Consider the following 23822-nt stretch of genomic DNA (forward strand, 5'->3'; position numbering starts at 1 on the left):
AAACATGTTCAAATGGGACTTTTGCAGTAACAACAGTATGATACTCGTAGAGCTATAACTTACATTAAGACAATCATTTCTTACGTTACAAGTATAGTTAAATATTTTTGAATAAATGGTGATTTAAACTAATTTAAACAAGTTGAGTTAACAAAATACATTAGAAATGTTTTTGATGGAAAAGCCCAAAATCTTCAAATGGATCAGCGCAGTCATGGGAATACATTTCTGTGTGTTGCACATGTTGGAGAAAGCAACCATCTCAGATAACATCCACTTACTATCTATTCACAAATTGCATTTATTGGTGGGTTGAATTAGCTGTCGAGGGGGAAAAATACCTTATTTTCATCACCAACAATTTCCATCTGCAACTCATAACATTTTTTTTTTGTTTTCTGCCTTCACTTATCTCAAACTCGATGTTTTTGCTTCTTTAACGAGGTTGAATCACTTACCGTTGCCTTTTTTTGTCAAATGAGCACTCTCATTGGGGGGGGACACAAAAGTGATTTTTTTTTGCCTGTATGCAACTCATACCATGCCACCATAAATCATGACTTTGTAGAGACTCGCCATATATTCAAAAAGTACTGCACAGGGAATCATTTATTGTGCTTACATTTCTTGTTTATTTGTCCTAAACTATCACAGCTTACTTAAATGTTATATTAGTTACTCATTTTCCATGAGAGAAAGATTGAGGGGGTCGTTTGTTTAAAGCCTGCTGATGTCATCAGTGTGTAAGAAATGTGGAGTCAGAAATATATTTGTCAAACATTATTTGTTCCACCATTTCAATCATTTCTTCTTAGATGTGAATCTAAAATGTAAAGAATGTGAAGTCTGAAAAAACATTTTTAATCATTTAGGGTCTTTTTATTGGGGGGGACAATTCATGTTTCTCAGAAACGGGGGTGGGGGTGGTGGGGGATCTGCACCCATGACAACACCGCTCTACTTTCCTCCTCTTTCGTGCTCAAATACATAGAAAGAGTTAATTGTCAGGTAGTAACAACCCAACAACTCCTTTAGCAAGGCCATTAGAAACTGTTCTTAACTGCATACTTTTAAAGAACATGTCTTTGTTAGTCCTACTTCCTGCAACTTTAAGAGTCGGTGTTGTCTCGGTGTTGAGTAATTTATTCGGTTCATTACTAATCACAGCTTTACAGTGAGCAGCTTTAAAGAAGGCTGTTTTTTTTTTACTTTTCTTTCTTTATTTTTTTGCTAACAATTCCCGAGAAGTGCGACTCGGATTACCGTGTGTGTCGCTTTAAGAGTCTGTGTTTTTGACTTTACTCAGGTGGTCGACTCAGTTTAGTATCAACCGTGCAAATAAGTGAGATAAGAGTGCGTGTCACTTTAAGAGTCAGTCTTCGGGTGGCTTCTTGATATTAATAGAGCTGCTGTGTCTTCCTCCTCTGACGTAATGCTCACAGCCTACAGAGAGACAGGCAGAGAGGTCCTGTCACAGCAAAGCGATAACACTAGTCTGAGAAAAAAAAAAGAAAAACGAAAAAAAAAAAGGAAAAAAGATAACGAGCTGCTCTGCTTTGGTTTGCTGTGGCCAGCAAATCCGGGCGGCAGAATAACAAACTATACCGACGGAATATTGCAACACCAGAGCCAAACTCACCCCCTAATCAGTCGGCATTAGCCTAGTTTATGTGCCGCCGTGAAGCCTTAACTATCTCTCTTTCCCTCTCAGACTAAAGAAAAAAGAGACAGCCAAGACACAGTCACCCCGTCCGACATCATCAACAAACAAAAACCCCACAAAGAGACGAGCCAGCCAGCCAGCCAGCCAGCCAGCCACCATCTTAACAGGCTGCTCAAAGAGACACACACAGAGAAAAGAGGCTAATGCTTATTTTTGATCAACAGGTAAGGAGCACCAAAAGAAACACTAGCAACACAAATACACACCATGCATACAACCCCACTCCACTACGCGGTGCAGGGGCTTTTTTTTAAGAAGATATACATCGGCGATGCAGGTCTGGAGTTGTAGATGGCGATATGCATGCCCTCGGACAAGTGGGAGGATGAATTTAGTTCGTCCTAAAAGGAAGCCGCGTGATTAGGAGACAAAATTGTTGCTGTTAGCCGTTTGTAGTTTTTACGACGGGCAGCAGTCGGTTTGCGTCTTATGTAACTAACGGCCTGAGCGGCGTCGGTGAGGAAAGAGGGATCTGCTGAATGAGAGGGAGGAAGAGAGCAGCACCGCTTTGAATTCACATGGCAATTTACATTTAGGTTAGGACACTCAAACGCTACACAAATACAAATTGGGGGGCTACCGGGAACAGCTACTTCTTTGATATAAGACTTGCGTTTGAAGCCAACAAGCAAGGGGACGTGGAGTAGTCGCCTGAAGTAGGTTTGTGCTTTCTCTTAAGTTTTGATTCTTGCTCTTTTTTTGCCTTCAGTTGACGAGAAGTGGCACCCTGGTTACTCTGAGAGCAGCCGGCGACTCGGGAGTGATGTGTCACAACAGAGTAACTCCGGTGTAACTATCGGGCTGGGGTGTTACTTTTTGTTTTCATTGATAACTTTTTTCTCCCCTTATCAAGAGTGCGAACTTGGCTCTCAAGTTCAGATTTCTTCATCCTCCGAGTGACGCACGTCGCAGGGACAGAGGGAAAGCGCCTAAAAGATGAATACTTGGGTGTTTGTGGTTCATTTTGGTGGGGTGGGGTGTGTGTGTGTAAATGGGGCGAGCAAGTGGGAGTCCGGGGTGCAAACTTTTTGGATAAACAGATGGTTTACAACCGATATGGCGCTGGTCTTCGCACCTCTCTCATTGTTGCGGAGAGCGCGTGGTGGATGCGATTCGCTGTTAAAGATCATCTAAACGTGTCCTCTTATCATCGTTAAAGAAAACACGTGCACGTTAGCTGGTGTGGAGCGCGTTTATTTATTTGTTGTCGTTGCAGGACGTTTCGTGAGTGATGCCGGGAAGCCTGAGTTGCATTTCCACTCAACTTTGAAAAAGTTCCCCCCTCCGCCTCCTCCTCCTCCTCCTCCTCCTCCTCCTCGTTGTAAGAAACTGTGATGTTCCTTTGAGATAAGGGAGCTGGGTAGGCATGACAACTCAGTGGGGAGAGCAGAGTATGTGAAGCCAGTACAATGAGGCACACACTGCAAGGAAGGCTTTTTACACCAGAATTCACCAGAATTCTCCAAAGTTAGCCCTCTAAAGAGCTGCGTGGAGCGACTTTTATTCAGCAGATAACCTCAGTGTTTTTTTAAAAAAAAAAAGAAGCAGAGCAGGCCCTCACTTGTTTGACTTTTCACTTTGTATTCCATTGAGCAGCCCGTTAGATAACCAGGTGAAGTTTTAAAACGAAGCCACAGACACTGCCACGCAGAAATGATCACAAAAAGTAACGTTTGAAAGTGTATTTTTGAGCTTTGGCCGCCTGCGTGCTCTAAAACGTTTCCCCCGAGCTCAAAATCCAGTGATGACTCGGGCAGGTTTTCAGCCACGGGCTTGAGGGAAAAGTTATCCGGACGCATCTGTCTGGCTCGTGAAAACGGCGAGGGTCGCCTGAGTGAGAGAGAGAGACGATGTGTTGAACTTTTGAAAGTTTGGTTTGTGCCGCAGCAACGCCTGCAGCATGCTAACAACACCAGTCTGATTCTGAGAGGTGCTGAGTGGAAGTTTCACACAAAGGATAGGAGGAGAGCAGCGGCACGTTTTTATCTCGCTTTTTCTTCTTTTTTTGGGGGGGGGGGGGGGGGAAACGAGAAGTTTAGAAAATATTGCCCGAGCCTAATCGGGTCACAGAAGCTCCGGTGTGTTCTGTTCCACGTTGGAGACTCCCAGTGAGGATTTTCACATCATTGGACGTTGCTTTGTATGTGTCACGGTGACATGTTTCTTCAAATTCCTGTCGGTGTGATCGGGTTTTACTTGTGCCTCTTTTCTGAAAGCTAACAGAGATATAATCACTCAGTGATTTTGATCCTCGTCGCAGGAGGTCGAGGCATGAAGTAAATCAAGATCATGTGCTTTTAATCGACTTCCATTTCTCATAAAGACTTCCAATTAAGCTGCTGATATTTCTAGGCTTTGCTTTGAAGTCCTCTTACGTCCATCTTGTCTGTTAGTGTTTTTTTGCCTTGCCTCGGACACACCATCCGTCTGCATTCCCCCTCTTTAAACAGCTTAAACTTGCTATTTCAAACTTTTACAACTTCTAACAGCGTTCCATAACATCGCTGAGATCCTCCAAAGTATCAATCCGGTGCGGCAGCGTTTTGAAATGTTCCGCTTTCCAGACACTGGATATTATTGTATCTTACGGCCTTGTTCGTAGCTGCTATTAAACGTCAAAACAGTTGACAACTTCCTAAAGAGAGCCTCTTGCTTGTAAAACCCATTCCCGTATGTGTGTGTGAGACAGAGTGGGAGACAGCAAAGTGCTTGGAGACAGCCACGGCTCACTCATATGGCTGCAATATGTGAAGTCCCTGTGGTGGAGCTCCGAGGAGAGAAAGTTCTGAGAGAGAGGCAGAGAGAGCACATGGAGTGAGGGAAGTCAGAAATGTCCTGTTCAACTAGCTGGAATGTATCTCCCGTGTTTTATTGATGGTTTGATGTTCTGGAAGACACGAGGAACAACTGTAGTGCCTTTGCGGGCTGCCATGTGTTTGTTTCTGGTCGTTTCAAAGCGGGACGGCGCTCCAGCAGCAAAAGGCCAGCGTCAGACGGAGTGGGAAAGGAGACTCAAACCTACTCCGAGCAGCTTTTAGGGGGGAAAATAGAAGTGACTTCAGTGGCCGAGCTGCGATCTGTTTTTCGCTGCCTCACAGAACCCGATGAGATTGTAAATTTTACACTGTGAAAAAAAAAAAAATCGAATATTTCCACCGACCCTCGAAAAAGAAGTAAAACATGGAAGGAGTTTATGGGATTGATGAAGGTTTGCGACACCTCCACCAAACCCCCGTGTAGCTCCTCTTCAGCATGCTACAGCAGAAGTTTAATGTGAGGTAAAGCATCTTATTTGCTTCAGTTACTTAAGGTTAAGGGAAAACCTTAAATAAACCGAAAATTCCTCTGCTCTGTCGTTCTCCTTCTGGTCCAAACTGATGCATGTACTTTTGGCTTTTTTCCCCCTTTCTTTTCATAACAAGAACTGATGACTGATTTATTTCCTTTCTTGAGTTTTTTTTTTTTTTGTTGCGACCTCGACTTCTCGTTGATTTTTCCTGAGACCAGTTCTTCTGCGACTGGTCTGCTGATGAGTGAACTATTTAATTGTTGATTCCCACATAGTTTGGAGAAGTTCCAGTTCTGCTGTGGCCCTTTCCTTTTTCTGTATCTATGTCAGGTAATTAGATATGCGGGGAAGCCTCGCTCGAGCAGTTTGTTACAAGTGCTATCAGCTGACGCTCGCCAAGCATCCCCGATGCAAAACCATTTGCTCTTTGCCTTGATTTGAACTCGCAGCTCCTATTTATTTCTAATTTCTAATCCCATTTATTTCTGATCACAACTGTCCCAACGCTCACTGTATCTCATAAACAGGAAAAGATGGCATCTATTAGAGCAATCAGCCGTTATTCATCTGTCTGCAGTTCGGATAAAGGAAAACACCCATTTGTCACGGATAGTTTATTTAAGGGAAAAACTTTTCTTTACAAGGCTTCTGGCTCTCTTGGCACTTGGCTCCCTGGCTAGCACTTTAAAAAATGTATTTTTTTATTACCCCTTGTCCCGTTTTGCTCATAACCCAAGGACGCAGTTGTTTGTAACTTATTTCACTGTCTGGGCTTTAGGTCTTTCATGACTTTATATTAACCGCCAGTAACCGTGGCGATACAGAGCTTTGACTTTATTCTCTTGCTGCATTTACTGGAAGTCAGTCTGGAAAAAAAAGTGCTGCTAAATGCCCGAAATGTCATCCCCACTCTGCCTGTGGTTTGTGCAGTCTTGTTTAGGCTTGAGTTTGTCTCTAATGTCTTTGGTCTATTTCAGACTTTTAACGTCTGTGTTTTAGATGGCCTGCTTGAGATAATGAGCACATGGTCTAGGTTTAGGGTGAAATCATTCTTTTTTCATCTTGTTTATTTAAAAAAAAAAAAAAAAAAAAATCGTTGGGGGGTGGGGGTGGGGTGGGGATGTAAATCCTAAATATAGGACACTTTTCTTTTTTTTTTTTTTCTCCTTCTCTCTCTTTGATCCCAGAGGGTAAAAATCCTTCTGTCACGATACAGTGGAAACCGACAAGTGTGATTGAGTGGAGTCAAACACGCACGACACCAGGGTGGTGGTGCAGGCAGCAGCGGAGCAGTGTTGCCACAAAGACTTTCTTCTCACTATAAGTTTGTGATGTTACGTCCCACAACACCTGCTCGCACCTCGTACGTCTCTTTGTGCGCGCGTGAGAAGAAAAAATAAAAGAAAGCAGGTAACGCTCGTCGCAGACGCGTATTACCGAGTTTTACAGTATCAGGAATAATTAGGAGGCCGTTTGCAGCCTTTGCAGCTCCGGGGGTTGATAGGCAGCTAGTAAAATGAAACCTGCTGGGTTTGCTGTGTGATGTGCTCTGAGTCGTGAGCACTGGCTGGTTTGACTCAGCAGCATGTGAGTTACTGCAATGCTTCCCGTACACCCAGACGTTCAGCTATCAATCACCGTTCAGATGCGTTTTGACCTTGTGTGAGAGCGGCGTGACGGATTCGCCGCGTGCTCGATGATATAAAACAAGACGTAATTGAAACTGAATTCTCATTTGACTGCACTGCCGAAGTATCTGCGGTGCCGTCCAGGTGTTGGACAGTTTGACTTAATGTGACTTAAGGTGTTTAAACTCCCACCTTTTTCCCCTTGAGAGTAGCTACAGGTGTTGCAGGATGGACTGATTATATTTTTTGCATATTTATATTTAAAAAAGAAAAAAAAAAGGTGTCATCTGGAAAGAAATCTAGTAGATTTCCTGTAATCGGTTGTCAGTTACAGTTAGAAATAACTGGGATTCACGGCTTTTTTATTTGAATTAGTCTTTTTTTTCTTGTGGGTCTAGTCGGTGAAACCCGAATTGTTTCATATTCAAAGATGGCATTAAAAATGCTAAACTTTTACGGTGATGGCATGCTTCAGTTTGAGATCCACTTCTGATGTTCTTTTCATTTTTTTATGGCTCTCAGTGAAATGAACCAATCATACTTGCAACTGTGACAACAGAAGCTCGTGGGTGTGTGATTAGTATTTAAAATAAAACAAAAAAACCCACTCAACTCAGAATAACCACTCATAAGAACTTTGACAGTTGTCGATAATGACCATGAAAGCGCATATTTAACTGTAATATGGACTTGAAAACGATTTGTACTTCTCTGGCGCACTAATCCGTCATCCGGTGTGTGATGAGGACCAAAACTGATGTGAACTCGTGTTTTCGGGAGCGTCCTTCTCCTCTGGTTTCTTCCGTGCACTCATGAGCAAAGCCCCACATGTAATTGTAACACACAAACACCCAGCAGGCAGACGGGGAAAATGAACTACGGAAAATGTGACAGTGGCATGAATGTGAATTTGATTTATGCTGTAAGCTTCCTCGTGTTAAGGCTGAAAGCGGCTGTGCAACTTTGCACACGGGGAGAGCTCATTTTCCTCGAATACTGCGTGCCTAATTCGGCGAGACTTTTTCTCAACTTTTTTTTCTTTTCTTTTTTTTTATACTCAGGGAATCTGCTCGGTGATCCTTGATCCTTACGCCGGGGACTTGTCCTTAGATTTGGATATTAACGCATTAACTCATCCAGCCGTCGTTTTGCAGTAGTTTGTCCCACTTTCTTATGGTCTGAGCGTTACATTTTTTAACCAGCAAATATGTCTGCAGCAGAACAGAGCAGCTTCCACTTTAGCTGCACCAGAGTTTTCGTGGTGCTCACAGGTGATTTCAGCCCTCTGCAGCTCTGTATATTTAATTGATACGGTATCCGCTCCGGCTGCTTATCTGTGCCTATCATCTCATGCTTAGCGTGCAGTATTTGTCAGCACTTATCTGCAGCCAGTGCAGCCTTGTTGATAGGTGCCTATTAGTTATTCTACCAGTCTATTGGCACTTATCTCCTCTCATTGAGGTCAAATCTGTGTAATGTGCTGCTGGCTTGTGATTGAGTTGACTCACTTATAGTTTATTCCTGTACTGAAGGTTAACTGTCTGCTGGGTCAACAGTCAGATCAAAGACCTGCACGGGCGTACACGCTGGCATATTTCTTTTCTGATGTGTTCCCCTCCTTTAGCTGCTTCACTTTTTCAAGGGCCTTTTTCTTGTTGTGTCTTTATCTCTAAATCTCTCTCTCTCTTTCATTTTCACTGCGATGCGGCCACCGTTATGCGCGCCCGATCGTACTGGAATCACTGTCAAAAACGGCACATTTGCCCGCTCAAAGATTGCATTCACCTTTAGTTTCAAGTGTAAATGCACACCAAGGTTTGTTTGCTGTTGTGCTCCTTCTCGGTCTCAATCGTATCGCTCACAATGGTCGACGTGGCACACTTTTCTGTTGCCACCTGTGCATTTTTCATCCTGTGCAGGCCTTGCAGTGGCACGGCGTTAATACTGGCTAATGCTACTTTAGTTCACGGATGGGCGTGTTTATATGTGTGAAATGCTCTTAGTTATCCACGCACGCACACGTGTCCACAGTCTTAAGTCTGTCAACCGTAGAAATGAGCATTTTTGATATGTCAATCAGGTTTTTTTTGCGTGTGTTTGCGTGTGCTGCAGAGTGAAATATGGAGCAGTTTGTTTCATTATTAAAAGTGTAGAGCTAGCCTTGTCATTGCTAGAGCTGCTGATACACTCGAGTCGTTTTTTGCTGCTTTTTCAACCGCTGCTCTGTGCTCACACACACAAACGCAAATGTACCGACAGCCCCATTAGTATTGTAGTCTGGGATCAGGCTAAAACATCTGGTGGCTGAGTAACTTTTCAAAGTAGTCTTTGTCCTCAGTCCGTGCGTCTGTCAGTGTGTGGTTTCCTCTGTGTGTGCGTGCGTGCGTGTGTGTGTGTTATAAGAGGCAGACTTTTTTTATGGCGTCCCGTCAAATTAAAACACATTTAGGCCACTGACATTATCATTAAAGCAAGCAGCCACACTTGTCTCTCCTGTTGTGATATTTACTTATTTGTGTTTTGTGTCTGCTTCTGGTCGTCAACTGCAGAAAACGAGTAAAAAGGGAGATTAAGGACGGAATTAGGAATGTAGTTTGGGAATAGCAAGCTGGGCATGTTGTGTTTTTTTTTTTTATTCGTGTAGCCCTGGTTGGCTGCTCTGTTAGGCAGAGGAAGAAAGCCCAGAGGAGCTGTGACACCCTCTGGTCTGGCTTGACATTTCTTCCCAAATCTGCAGGAGCTTGTCAGACAGCCCTGCACTGGCAAAGCCAGCTCTCTCACCTGCCCTTCGCAGGAGGACGCTGAGCCTTTTAATGAACGTTTTAAAGTTTACGTTTTGTTGTTTTTTACACTGTAAAATAATCCAGCAGGGGCAGCTTTTGGGCACTGGAAGCCCTGGAGACGGTTTGAGCTGTTGCCCTTCAGGGTTTCACTCCAAACCACAGAAAGTCTAAAAAAAAAAGCAGGGACTCATCTTCTCTTACAACAGTAAAGAGTACTCAATGCGATGAGCTGTGAGTTTGCTTTGAATTCTGTGTTATTCGGGCTGTTTTGGTTACATAGAAAGAATATATATATATATATATATATATATATATATATATATTCCCATGATTTTTCTAACCAGAGCTGCTATGTTATTATCTGAAGCCGGTATTTATTGTCCCTCATATTTTGAAAATAGATAATGCCGTGTCTTCTTTAGCTGCAGCGACTAATTAGTTTGTCAAACAACAAGAACATTATTCATCATTTCTACCTTTCTCATGTCTGAGTTTCTTTGCGCTTTTGTTCAGACTGTTGTTGTTCAGACAGAATAAAACATCTGAGGACACCACCTCGGAGGTTTGGGGGGGGAAACGAGACGCACGCCTGCAGTCATTGTTGCATCTTTGTTTTTTTCCACAATGGGAAGGTCTTTTTTTATTCCCGAGCTTAAGTTGAAGCTGTTAAGTAGAGCTGGGAACACCTCTCCACAGGCAGGTCCTGACGTAGCAAACATTTCACTCACCTGACTAATCGCATGAATCATCGGCTGCTTCACACAGAGCGGTAAGCGCGAACGTGACGGGATAAACATGTCACGGTCAACTGGAGAAGAGAAATCTTCGGGACCGCTCGTCATTTTTGTCTCGTACTTGGACCGATGGGTTTTGCTTGTGCAGTTTTGCTTTTTCTTCTCGGTTTGCAGGCGGTTTCATTTGCTCCACGTCAGGTAATGAAAACAGGCCTCTGATGCATATTTTCTACTCAGTGAAATCTAAAAAGTTTGGTTCGCAGCTCAGCTTTTCTGGCTTTAGAGACGAGTCATTCACCGAGGAAGTCATCGTTGGAGGAACTGATAACAAAAATGTGTCATCAATTGTTGAACCTGCAGTTGTGTTACTTGGTCCGTGCTATTGTTATTCTGACGGTGGACTTCTTATGTTGTTCATGAACGTGTGACATACTCTCCAAGAAAGTCGCGATGCTAACAATGTTTCCACGGTGACAAAACTGCAGCTTAACATCAATTTTTACGACACTGTTATCATCTAATGTCGATCTAATTTCATCATTTTATTAGGTATTTATTCGATAATGTCGAAACATTTCAGTCTTGCATCAAATGATTCTACAGCTACGCTTGGCTACTTTTCATTAGAAAGTAAACAAGCAGTCAGATCATCTTAGCTTAATCCCCTCATCATTTAATGTTTTAAAAAGTCTGATATATGGCTTTATATGTGATATAAAGCTGCATCTTTTCAGTGCCAGTATCTCTCAGTACTGGGTTTCCTGTTAATGGCGACTCGACTTGCTCCACTTGGGTTTTAGCGTTGCAGGTGTAAAACTGAACAGGGCCGTTAAACCTTTGCTGAGGAAGTTTCCACAGATTTGCACAGAGTCGGAGGGCAAGAATTAGTTTGTTCTTGAACGATAAGTCAGGTTTGCTGTGTTCCTTGTGGTGGCAGACGATGCATCAAGGGGAAATCGGCTCGTATTAGCTGTATAATCAAAGTATGTCAGTGTTACAAAGCAGATGTCAAACACCACACGTTTTTCTCCAGTTCAGGTGTTCCAGTAAGTTGAAAACGTGCGCCCACAAAGTGCGCTTTCAAGAACACACAGACATCACAGCGTGACAATTATTAGCATGATTCATGTGAATATGAAACTATTTTGAGAGGGAGCGTTAAAGTCAGCAGGTGCTCATCTCCTCAGAACTCACAGTTTGGTTTGGAACCATCATTGTGAGACCGGAGATTCACTGAGATAAAAGATTTGTTTTCATCAGCAAATTTCTTCTTCTGAGTAAAAATAATCTTGATGGTCAGCATGATTTTTTTTTCTATGAGTATCTGTAAAAGAGGAAGTCTTGTCATATCATTAAAAGCAGACTGTGTTTAACAGTTAGAGGCTCTGATAAGTGATATTTGTAATGGCCAACTTCTTCTTTCTTTTTCCTTTGTCTGAACACTGAAAAAGTCTCTCTGATAAGCGTTGGAACAGTGTGTTTTTGAAGTCTCCTCTGTGTGAAAAAGTGCTTGCACGCATAGATGGATGATGGAGGGAGGGAGGTGGTTTTTTGAAATGGAAATTAAGGGGGCACACATCTGGGGGTCTTTCAGACCTTTGTGGAGGGAGAAGAAGAGGTGGGTGTCGGAGGCCCACAGTTGGAAGTGTGTGTGGGTTTGTTGGGGTAATCGGGGGGTGGGGATCACGCCAGAGTGGACTGATAGAGGCGAGAGGAAAGGGTAGTTTTTCATTTCTTGGAAGGTAGGAAGTGGGAGATAAGAAAACTAGGATAAAGGGGCATTCCTGGTTAGAGCTGGGCTGTGAGGAATGGAGAAAATGATAGACTGATTGGCGGAGGGAGGAAGAAAAAGGAAACACATTAAGTGAAACAAAAGAGACTATAATTGACATAAGGATGCCTGACATCAAGAAGAAGAGACTGGAAATGGGGTAAGAAAAGACGTGGAAGGAAGGAGGGATAGACAACAGAAGGACAGACTCATTTGCATGAACATGAGGAGGAAAACTGGGGCGAGAAAAAGGGGCCAAAGATCACTTGCTATGGTTGAAAACTTTACGGCTGACAGTTAAATTTACCTCAGGCCTATGTGTGAGAGGGCACTTGTGTGTGTGTGTGTGTTTCTGTGGGTGGAATAGCACAGTGGGGGGCATGGCGTTTGTTCTGCAACATGGCTTTTGGGCTTTTTAGTGCTTCACACTCAAGTTGTCTTCTTCCTTTTTTTTTTTAGATACTGATTTCATCTGGCTGTAGCAATCTCTTTCTGCCTCCCTCATTCTCTTGCAAATTCTCTCTTTTAAGCGTCCACATTAGAGTCCCATCCCATTTAAAAATGTCAGCGCTGTTGTCCCAGCTGTCTTGTTTTGGGAGAAGTCGAAGGAAGCTCCCGGGAGAGATTTTTCAGGACAGTCTCTCCAAAAGTGTGCTCAGCCGGAGCCTTCTTCGGCCCGGCCGAGCTCAGATCTGAGGAGATGAGCCGGGACTGGTGGTGGAAAAAGTGGAACGAACGACTGCGGCTCTGCTGTTTCAGTGCAAAACTGCTGAATAATTGCAGTTTAGCGCCATCCCGTGCGATGGTCCTGTAAACTCTGACCTCTCTGCCGTACCTGCCTGCTTCGTACGAGCTGACTTGTTTAGGTTCTGACCAACACATTTCAGATCACTTTCCATTTCCTGTGAACAGATTCACGTTTGTTTCTAAGAACTGCAAATGGAAATGTGCGCACAGTTTACGAGATTTGTGCGACAAAAACAAGAAGAATTCAGATTGAAGGAACTTTCTAAAGTGCACCTGGTTATCGGACCTTCTCTGCCTGAAATGACTGTGCTGTTTGGGCACATTGCATAGGTTCACAGGTTGCAGCTATGTTCCATGTCTACCTGACTGTGGTTAAAAAAAAAAAAGGCCTCATTTTAACATTTGATTTGGAAAGTTTGAATTCTCGGAAAAAAAGCGTGTTGCTGTGGGCTCTCATGTAAATCTGAGCGGTCACAGGTCGTAGCTGATTGATGCGTGTCTGAATGTTTAATATAGTGGGAAACTGTGAGAAAATCTGACCTTTTTTTCTCTTATTGTCTTCTTTTTTTTTTTTTGGAAACTGTCCTGTAGTCTCGTCTGTGCGAGGAATGATACGGCTCCAGGGCATTTCTGAGTTAGTTTTTCTCCCTTTTTGCAAGTGATCGGTGCATCATCATCTGTAACACGATCTCGCAACACTTTTGGAAAACGAACGGCACTTTGGCTCACAGACGCCAGGTCACTTTTTGTAACTTTCCTCAAGAATTCTTGAGAAGTCAATGCTTCTTACTCCGAGTGTCCGTTTATGAAAACGCTTCATTAGAGACCTTAGAGTGAGTCACCGTGATAGTATGATCCTGTTTGGCTTTGAATTTTGATTTGGGTCCAGTTTTATACGGAGCCCAGCCCTACACGGACATCTCGAGGGCCCGAAAAATCTCTGTGTTGATTCCCGATAGTCCTCAACTGGGACACGCTGCTTCACTTGGACAGCGTGCAGATAGAAGGGCTCTGGAAAGGAGTATAATGTCAACATTGTGGCTTGAAAATGTTCCGCTGTGTGTGCTTGTGTGAGTGCGTGTGCATCTTAAGTTTGTCCAGACGTTTTTCCCGTCGGGGCCGGGCGCTTGCAGGAAACGTCCGATCCTCCAGGAGTGGAAATTGTGCGTGTGTGTGTGTGTGTGTGTGTGTGTGCGCGTGAGAAAAAAAAGTTGTGTCGAGTGGCAAGTGTGTCGCAGTGAGTGCGTGGCTCAGTGTGTGCGACTGACGTAATGTTTGAGCTTACCCAGACAGAGAGAAACCCAACCGTGACACACACACACACACACACATGCAGGGGTGTGCGTGTGTGTGTTTTAAAATCATCAGATATGTCTGGCACATTTGAGCGGACTGGTGAGATGTTTGCGTGTGTGTGTTTTTCTGGCAGGAGTGCAGTTTGTTTTCCGTATTTTTGGGGGGGAAAGATGGCCAGGCGAGAGTCAACAATCAACATGTTGATTTATGCAGCTACTAGTTCCTTCCATTACGCCTACAACCACCACTGAAGCAGAGTTTGTTCTCCATTATTTTTGATGTATGAGAGTCTTAGCTGTGGAGAGCGAGGTCAGAATCAACAGTCCCGTGTTGATTTATGCAGCTCATGGTTCCCTGCTACAATTGTACATAAAGGCGAGACATTAACACCACTCACTGGGCAAATGCGAGTGCTCCCTTTCTGTGGCTGGTAAGTTTGTCTCCTTCACTAGCTCCAGCAGGCGTATACCAGTAATTACTAAGGTTTTTCTTTTCTTCACACCTGTTTCTTGAGGTCTGGCAGTGTTTGGCCAGTAGTGTCAGAACCGCCCCTTTATAGTTCACTAACTATAAATCTCAGATTGACGTATCTGTTGTTTTTTTAGTTGTTGTGATTGAAAACGACTCATTTCTGGTATTGTAAATAGTATTCCCAACGTTTTGGGATGACAGGTGGGCGGCATTGTGTCTGAGCCCCAACTGGAAAGCTCTGGGCGTTGCTCACAGCGCTTAGGAGACGGGCCACTCCCTCAACCTTCACCTAAGCGGCTGAAAGAGCTGGTTGATCAAGCTCACTTAGTGATTTTCACAAGCATAAAGAAGCACTTTGTTATCGTGTCGTAACACATCTGATAAAGTGGATTCTGTGCTTTAAGCTGGTGCACAGATAGCAGGTGAAGCAGCTTACCAGCAAACTCGATCAGTGCAGACAACGTGAGTCTGAACGGTAGATGTTAACACAGATAGTAAAGTTGCGGTTGTGCGTTCCCTTGGCTCATGTAAGCGTGTGCTTGATTAGATGAGTGCTATTAGATGTAGTCGGGTTGATGAATAATAAATCTGCTAAATGTTTTCGTTGCTTATTTCATCAGAAAATCTGAAAAATGCATTTCAGAATTGTCTGGATTTCAAGTTGCTTGCAAAAAAGAAAAGGAGAGAAATCTCTAAATATCAGTTTCCTCTAAAAGTAAACCTCACATTGTTGTGAGCTCATGTTTCACGACCGGAGTTGTTGTTTTTGTTTGCACTGAACCTTTATTTAAACTGTGATTTAGTTTAAATAAATCCACAAAGAAGTAAGCATCAGCTGCTCACGGCTGGGTCCGTTTCTCTGACGTATATTTTCTAGCTGGGTGTTAAAAACCATAGTGTTTTACTGTTACCGTCACTCTGTCAGAAACAGATAATTCCTTGAGTAGGGTTTTAACTCCCTGGCTTAAAGTGGCATCTTGGATATAAGACAGGACGAGTCCAGAAGGTCTGGCTGTTTATTAGGTAGAATATTCTTTTTATTAGCCAGGTAAGGTAAGGGGGCTCTGCTCCATCAGGCACCAGTAGTTATCAGCTGATATTCATCCTTAATGATTCGATCAATGGCCACTAACAAGCCTGATCAGACGGTGTTTTCTTCTTTATTTATTCATTTATTTGTTTTTGTCCTAAGTGGTGAGGAGAGCTGCAGTATCTCAAGCTAAGCCTGTGGGAGGGCAGTGTGAGTACTCCGAACTGGAGTGAAGGCAGGTAACTTTGATATTTTTAGCTATTGACGCTTCATATCTAGGTCAGTTCTTTCTTTCTCAGACACAAAACTCCAACACAGACCCACTCTCGCATTATTTATCAACTAAATAATGTAAACCGACCAAAAAAAAAAAAACCCTCGCTCTCACCCGATAGTGTCAGCGCCGCAAGCGGCAGGCAGACTCCACCAAACCGCGAGGCGTGGCATCGTTGATTCACTTTACCTTGATATGTTGTTGTCATTTAGCTCCGAGCTCTTCCCGATAACCAGGAACAGTCTGTTCAACAGGCAGGTGTTTTGATGAATATGTGGCCTCATGGTAAATCAGCTGCTGTCAAGTCATCGCAGCTTCTCATCAGTTAGTTGAATACTTATATACTGATGCCAATGCTGATATTGCTACCTGCGATCAGTAATTGGCGATCGGGCCCAAAAGCTCTCGACTGGAGCACCCCGAAGGTAATGCGGCAGTTTATCTTATAGTTTAACTCTATCCCTATCCCTAATTCTATCCCTTTAGGAAAGGGTTTTAATGTTTGGGTAATTCTCCATCTGCCTTTAGATCTCGATGAAAGACTTCGCAATTTGCCAAAAAAACAAACAAGGGTGGTGACGTGCATTGTGGGAAATGCATTCATTGTTATTTTGAAGTTATCTCAAGGAGCTTTCAGCCCAGCGGATAACAGCTGTGGCTCTCATCACGAATGACACTCCAGGCATTTAGACCAGCCAGGATCCAATGCCAGTGGGATCCTAACAGGAATCATCAGGATATCGTCCACAATCAGGAAACCTAGTTTTACAGTTTCCTCAGCATCACATTTGGTCTTAAAAGGATAAAAATGTGTGTTGTATCTGATATGAAAGGGCTGATAGTTTTAATTTTTTAAGCAGTGATTTAAATTCCAACCTCATCCTTTTAGCATTTCAGTGCTTCTCGGGATTTCAAATTCTGTTTAAATCGGGAATGCGGAACGTCCTTTTCCGGTTGCGTTTGCCTGCCTTTTAACGTCCCATCAGCTTAATGTTTAATCCACGTTGCAGTCGTGACGAGTTGACAGCAAAAGGAGCGCTCCATTAGCTTTTCTGCTTGTGTTTCCAGAGTAAACAAAGTTGGGTTGCAACTTCACTTCAGCTATCCTGCACTTGACATTTCAAACATGAAAAGCAGTCAAAGCCAATGAACAACGTCTCCACGGTTTTAAAAGTAAACAACATTACACGGATCCGTTTTCTAGCTGTTTTAGGAATGAAAGCAACAGAAAAGGAAAAAAAAAAACATTTTCACCATTGGTTTTCTCTCTATTGGTTTTCTCTCTATCCAAATGGAGCCAAATGGAGTCAGATTGTTCTAATTTGGAACAAAATTCTTAATTAAAAGAATGAGCAGAACATTACACCTGTCTGTCTGTCTGTCTGTCTGTCTGTCCACTTGTAGGTTGACTGTACAACATAATGACAGCTTCATCCATCGATGCCCATTAAGGGACCTGCGCTGAGATGAGGTTCTGGCTATAAACACACGTACAGTTCATCCCGTGCTTCTGTACCCGTTTTTATATTCGCTCGCCCTTTATGAATAAACCCGTAAATACATTTAAAAAAAAAAAAAAATCCATGCAATAAAACTGCCAAAATGATCCAACTCAGATGGAACAGTTTAGTTGAGTTTGAAACAATGTACCCTCTGTGCTCTTAAGTGGTGGAACATGGACCTTAACTCTTTCTACATAACATCTGAAAATGCAGCGAGACACATCAAAAAGGCCTTTCAAAGACAATCATTTTCCTGAGGACGGAGAGGAAAAAAAAGGAAGGAGAAACAAGCATAATTAGTTTGACCGCCATGTCATTTGGAATGGCATTAGCAATAGCAAATCAGAACACAATAAAAGACGAGAACAAAGGAAGATTAAAGGGCTCTTGTTGCATGGTTTAGATTATTTAGAATCAATTAGAGGGCCGTGTGTGTGCGGCGTTGCTTGCGCACATGTATATACATGTATGTTTATGTGTGTTCAGGAGGCAGCGAGGCTGCTTGGCGTGTGTGGGGACGTGCATGCGCATGTGCGTGTGCGCTTGGGAGCGCGCTGAGAGTAACTGAGTGGGTGTTTGTGTGTAATCATGTACGTCAGGCCGTCATGAATGGTGTGTTTGAGACAGAGCGGAGTGTGGAGTTCCTCGGGCTGGACCAAATTGGAAACAGAAAAACAAACATTCCCTAGGAACCCCCGCTCTCCACCTCCCTCGCTCTCCTCCTCCCCCCTCGTCTGCAGGCCAGTGGCGCAGTCCAACCTGTCTGGGACAATGTAACGGTCTATAGTCGGACCGGACCACACACACTCACGGAGGGGGGTCTGAGCGCAGGGGGTGGTGGCTGTGGTGGTGGTGGGGGGGGGACGTGGGGGAGGGGGGGGGGGGGGGGGGGGATCTCACCCACAATGACAGTTGGAAAAACAGACGGAAGAAGTATTTGAAAATGACAGAGAGCTCAGTGATGGATTGATGGGAAAGACAGAGAGGGAGGAGACGCGAGACAGAAGGTTTAAAGCTGAGGGACGTGAGATGTGAAAATGGGAGTTACATTAGTGAGAGAAGGAGAAAAAACACGCGATAAGTCATTGTGGAGAAATAAAGGGGAAAAAAACAGAAATAAAAAGAGAGAGACTGAAAGATGGTGATTGAGGGAATGAGTAAGCAGGAGTTGGACTGAGTCAGAAATATTTAGTTCCACTCACTTTTTCAGATGAAGAAAACTCTTCTCTCCCTTTTCTTTTCTTGTTGTGAGTGCTGCTAATGAGTAAGTTGTTCTCGGCTTTTCGTCTTTCTGCTTTCGTTTCACTGTTTTAAGAAAACATTCTCTCGCTCTCTCTCTCCCTGCTCTAATAGCTTATATTACTATTCTGTGGTTAGTCTTGAAACAGCGGGACGCTTGTACGCGCAACTTCTCAATCGGGATATTACAGCCTGGAAAAATGGTCCGATCTTTTTGCGTCTGTAGTTTTGCTTTTTATTCCTCGTAGACGTGACGTTGGGCTGGCTCATTTTGCTTCTAAGGTTACCTGGGGACGTGGGACGGTTTTGCTCCAAATATCCACCTGAAAGATGTTTATTTCTCTGTTCTCAAAAACATGTTTTTATCTCTGATGGCACGACTCTTTTTTTTCTTATGTGAGAACCTCGTGAAATGACTCATAATTTCAGTAATGACTCATAATGTGCTCTCCTTCTTATGCCTGCGATCCTTTTTGTCTCTTTGAAAAAGCAGATATCCATTTTCTTTTTCTTTTTTTGTCTCAAAACGACGCGCTCCGGTCCCAGTGTGTTCCTCTTCTGTCTGTACTCCAAATAGAGTTCGACCTGCATGTGGATGTGGTCGGGCCCACAGGTGAAGCACCGAGCAGGTAATCCTGCTGCGCGTCATGCGTAAACTTCAAACAGGAGACTGTAAAATTGTGCTTCTGAATACACACACCTACATGTGCGTCCCTGTCCCAAGGAAGCTGGCTGAGGATAAATACGCACTCGGATTTAGATTTGTGGTAAGAGGCAGAGGCCGGATGGATGGAAAGAAGAAGAAGAAGAAGAAGAAGGGGTGGCAGAGAGAGAGAGAGAGGGAGGGAGGGAGGGGTGGGGTAATTTTTGTGGTTGAGGCAACAAAAGGGGGAACTGAGAACCGAAGAGTCTAACTTTTAATGGTAGGATAACAGAAAAAATGGGAACATAATTGTCAACGGTTGCAGCCACTGGAAATATGATATGGAAATCTCTGGATATTACTCATCTATAACCGCCTTGTTCTGATCCTCGCAGCGATCAGCAGTGAAATTGTGCGAATACTAACTTGTAGAGAAGTTGGAAACACTGGGTTCTGTTGCCACCGGCTGCTGCTGCTGCAGGCTGGAGCTGCTTTTTTTTTTTTTTTTTTTTTTGTAGACACCAGTTAAACGGCAACTCTGGCCCGAAAGCTTCTTCCAAACTATTCCAGCCGACCGTGAAGCTCACCAACGCGTTGGCGATGTGTCGGGCACAGTTGCTTCGTGTTGATACACCGAGCGCAATGCGTTTAAGAAGGCACACATTTAACATTTTCACCTATTTTCGGGGGCCTAGATTTAGTAGAAATCTAAGAAAATGCTGTTTTTTAAGGTTTTAAAGAGATTTTCTTGACTTGTGATGGAAACGGCGGTTATTTGCGCTTATCTGTTAAATCTAATTAAAAAAAGATTTGTACATTTAGAGATGTTGGAAGTCTCAGCAGGGCACTCCCATGTTTGTTAGGTACATCATTGATTCAATTTGATGAATCTAAAATAAAGAAGAAATGCTGTAGGCTCAAATTTTCTCCAGTAAATGTTGCATAACGTGCGCTAAACTTCTTTTTGGTCTTCTTCTTCTTTTCTTTTTTTCCCTCCCAGGTTGCAGAGGTGACAACTGTAACCCGAGACCCTAAACCACAGCTGAAAAAAGATTTTTAACAAAAAAGGAACGGCAGGACAGCAAGACGGGCATCCTGAAAAACATTTCTTACATGGATCTACAAAACCTTTGATTGAACCTAAAGCTTTAAAGCCCAGCTGTTGAGCAGAAGAGCCCCGGACCCGAGGTGGCCGATGCTCCTCGTAGCGGAGGACCTTTTGAAACACACGTCAAAGAAGCGGGACATTTTATGCTCCGGCGTTCACGAGCCTGTGAGGAGTTACGTGCACCCGCAGAAATGGAGGGATACTAGTTGCCGGGGCTGACACCTGGTCTCTGCTTTCCATTACTTTGTTGTGGAGTACAGAGGGCCCGGAGCCGAGCTGCGCTGCTGGACGGGCCGTTGCGGTGTGGGGTTGAATCGAGCTGCTTAAACAGAGCTGATGCCAAAGCCGGGAGTCAGCCATAATGTTTGTATAACCTGATGATCAGCAGAGGTAGGCGATACATGCGTTAATCCAGCCATTTTTCATCATTAATCCCTCAGAGCGATTGTTTACTTATGTGGCGACTGCCACAGATTTATGGCCTTAATTGTGGGGGGAAAAATAAAGTACAAAATAATGAGAGAACATTTTAAATCTGCTGTTTAATCGGTGCTTTTAAGTGCAAAATATAAATATATTTGAATATTAAAATGAATGTGTTCAGCATTACCTTACCTTACCTTGCGCTCTATCAGTATTATTTTTTGCATTGTAATAGATTCAGAGTGCAGTGAAAACTTATTTTTTTTGTATGTGTTTGGTGTGTGTGTGTGTGTGAGTGTGTGTGTGTTTTTGCATGGGCACGAACGTGTTTTTTTCTCGTTCATCAAGCAATTTTGTTTAAACGTCTACAACAAACACGAAAGCGCTTGCGTCATTTTTAAAGCTGAAAGAAAGAAAAGAAAAAAGGTTCCGACGCTCAACTCTGCCGCCGCGGTTCGCCGGTCCCACCGAAAAGCGTGCGTAGGAGAGAGATTTTCCAAATGACTGCTGATGAAATGTCTTCTTTTGTTATGCAGAGCAACAAAGCATTATGAAAGAGCTTTCTCTTAGTCATCACGGTCGGAGGAAATGACTTGGCTTTGCCTCGAGCTGCTATCAGTACGCCGTGGTCTCGCGTGGAGCTGCGTGTGAAGGTGGAAAACTGTTTGCATTCGGTGCGGCTCGAGGTTCACGTTGAGAAAAAGCCAAAGATGGTCTCTGACGTTGTACAGTAGAACACTTGACTCATAGGCAGACATTTGCATTCCAGTGCACTGAACTTCATTAGCAGAGCTCTTTAGTTTCTCACACCCAGGAAAAGTTTCCAAGTGGGAGCTCGGTGAGTTTATCGGCTAACATGAAATGCTCTGACAAAATATGGAATTGTTGAGAGTAAAATGATTTAGATTTGCAGACCGTGACGCTTCCCTCTACAGAATGCTGCCTGCAGTTTGGATAAGATACGAGTAAGCTGCAAGGAAGTGCAGAAGGCAACATTTCTGCATAAACTGCTGATTTAAAGGGACAAAATGATGGTGAAATACTGAACATTTCTGTCCTCTTCAGTTAAATGCTCAACTTTGTTGGAGATGTCTTAAGTATTGGTGCTGCACACGTTTAACAATCCAGTGACTTGTATGCAGGTTGTTGTACTACAGGAAATGCAAACATGTACAGTTGAGGTTATTATGTAAGTGTGAGAGCAAAGCTGCAGTGGTTTGTGGTGTGGAGTACATCATAATTATAGTGTTGTCTATTGTTTCTGTTTTAATGCTCCGACTTGTCGACAGCGAAGTGTGTATGTAAATCAAGAGCTAGTTTGGGCATAATTTGGTTTGAATATTCGGAGCTTTTACTCAGCTCTCCATCAGTGTGTGTGTGTGTGTGTGTGTGGGTGAGGCTGTTTCAGAGGCAGAACGTGAGTTTGCATATGATCCCAACACCTCCGTATTTAGCTGGATTTGGACTAATGCAACGCTGTGCATCAGAGTCAGCTAAACTGCCACCAACGCATTGAAATTGAAATAAAGTGTTTTACAGTGTTTAACCCTCACAGACGCACTTCTTGTTGTTTCTGTTGGTTCTTCTCTTGGTTCCTGAAGTATCTGGGATACTGTGTTCTGCAGAGGACGTGTCGTGTGTCAGATTTCCATCCAGTCGGATGATGGTTATGCTGCGCCAAAAGTCAGACACATTACTGATGATACCAGATCATCCTAAAGACTACCAGCAAGGCTGTTCTAGGGTGGGAAAACGTGGCGGGTTTTTAAAGTAACCTGATGAAACCGGGTTTAATTGGGAGAGCATGGAGGTTAATGGACAACACTTGGGTGTCTGTTTTTGATCGCTTTTTCTGTGAGTTTTGGACCGTTTGTATGAATTCGTGTTTATATTAATTATTTGTCTGCTGGAGCTGTGGATTTTTTCCTGCTTGGCTCACAATTAGACTACAGTTGGCTCATTAACAGTTTGAGACATCTGAATATGCACATCGATTTTCTTTTATGGGGATCGTGCCAGGAGAGCAGCTCCTTCAGATGAAATTCTAGATTTTTAACTAAAAATGAAACAACTTCCTTTCCCTCTGGGATACAGAAAGTATTAAATTGAATCTCAGTGTTATTTCTTCTTTAGATCACTATGTGACTACATTACTTTCACACCTATCTTCTTATTTGTGGATACAAGCAGTCGTACCAGTGTGAATTTACTTTTCTATTTCTATTTCTATTTCTATTTCTATTTTCTATTCTAGTTATTTTATGTATTTAGTTCTGTCCTGAATGTAAAAGTCTGCATCTGACAGACCCACCTCAGTACTATACTGTGTGTAACACAATCAGTATCAGTCGCCTCTGAAGTCCACAGATCTTATATTCTGGTACCATTCAGGGAGCTTTCCTCATTTAATCGTTTATCTGATCTGATTTGGCTTCAGAGGGAAGGTGGAACTGGTTCTGTTGGGAATTACCAGAACATCCAACAGCTGGCAGGTTCTCTGCAACTGAAAATGTCCGTTGACCTTCAGCTCTAAAAGCTGTCAAAGATTTCACGATTCCCCTCCCTCGCTTAGATTTGGAGCACAAAGTCAACAGCTCCTCATTAGTTTCTGACTGATTAGTGGAAGCTGGGTTTGTACCTCCAGGTTTCAGACGCCTGGTCGGAGCAGAAAACTGTAAACATGGCTCCTCACATCAGTTGTATTACTGCATTTTATCAAGTTCACGCTCTGAGTTAATACATTTTTTTTTTAATGCGAGTCCAGATGTCAGATGTTTTTAGCTCACTCCCTCTGCGGATCACCAAAACATCGCTGTGATGTCAGCGGGATGTTCCCTCTCTGCGTTGCTTCTTCTTCGGTGTTGCTGCCACCCGAAATTCGCCAACTATCGCTCATATGCTGCGATTTTGAAATTCTCCACTCATCTTGCGTCGCTGCGTTGATGCAGAGTCACTCACGTTAGCCTCGAGATGCTCCTCAGGACTGAGAATTTTCCATCCATATGTCAGTAAACACTCCGCTCCTCTTGGCTCCTTGAGTGCGAGCAAATGTGTGTCTCTGATAGTGTGTGTGTGTTTGTTTTTCATTATGTGGTGTAGCGGCTTTGCATGGTGATGTTATTCAGCATCAGAATGCTTTGAGCTGCGTGATGCTTTTAGAC

The 23822-nt window shown here is 43.4% G+C and overlaps 1 protein-coding gene across 1 annotated transcript in view; it reads left to right on the forward strand.

Annotated features, from left to right (window-relative positions):
- The first annotated feature begins 1315 nt into the window (after positions 1-1315).
- The window catches only part of trps1 (trichorhinophalangeal syndrome I), a 104030-nt gene continuing 81523 nt past the window's right edge, over positions 1316-23822 (forward strand). Inside the window, exons 1-2 of the mRNA XM_072370166.1 lie at positions 1316-1887; positions 20131-20628. Coding sequence (XP_072226267.1) covers positions 20616-20628 — 13 coding nt within the window. The 5' untranslated portion in view covers positions 1316-1887; positions 20131-20615. The remainder of the gene's footprint in view (positions 1888-20130; positions 20629-23822) is intronic.

The sequence above is a fragment of the Leuresthes tenuis genome, unplaced genomic scaffold (assembly GCF_036924035.1).
Source record: "Leuresthes tenuis unplaced genomic scaffold, fLeuTen1.0.hap1 SCAF_18, whole genome shotgun sequence".
NCBI lineage: Eukaryota > Metazoa > Chordata > Actinopteri > Atheriniformes > Atherinopsidae > Leuresthes > Leuresthes tenuis.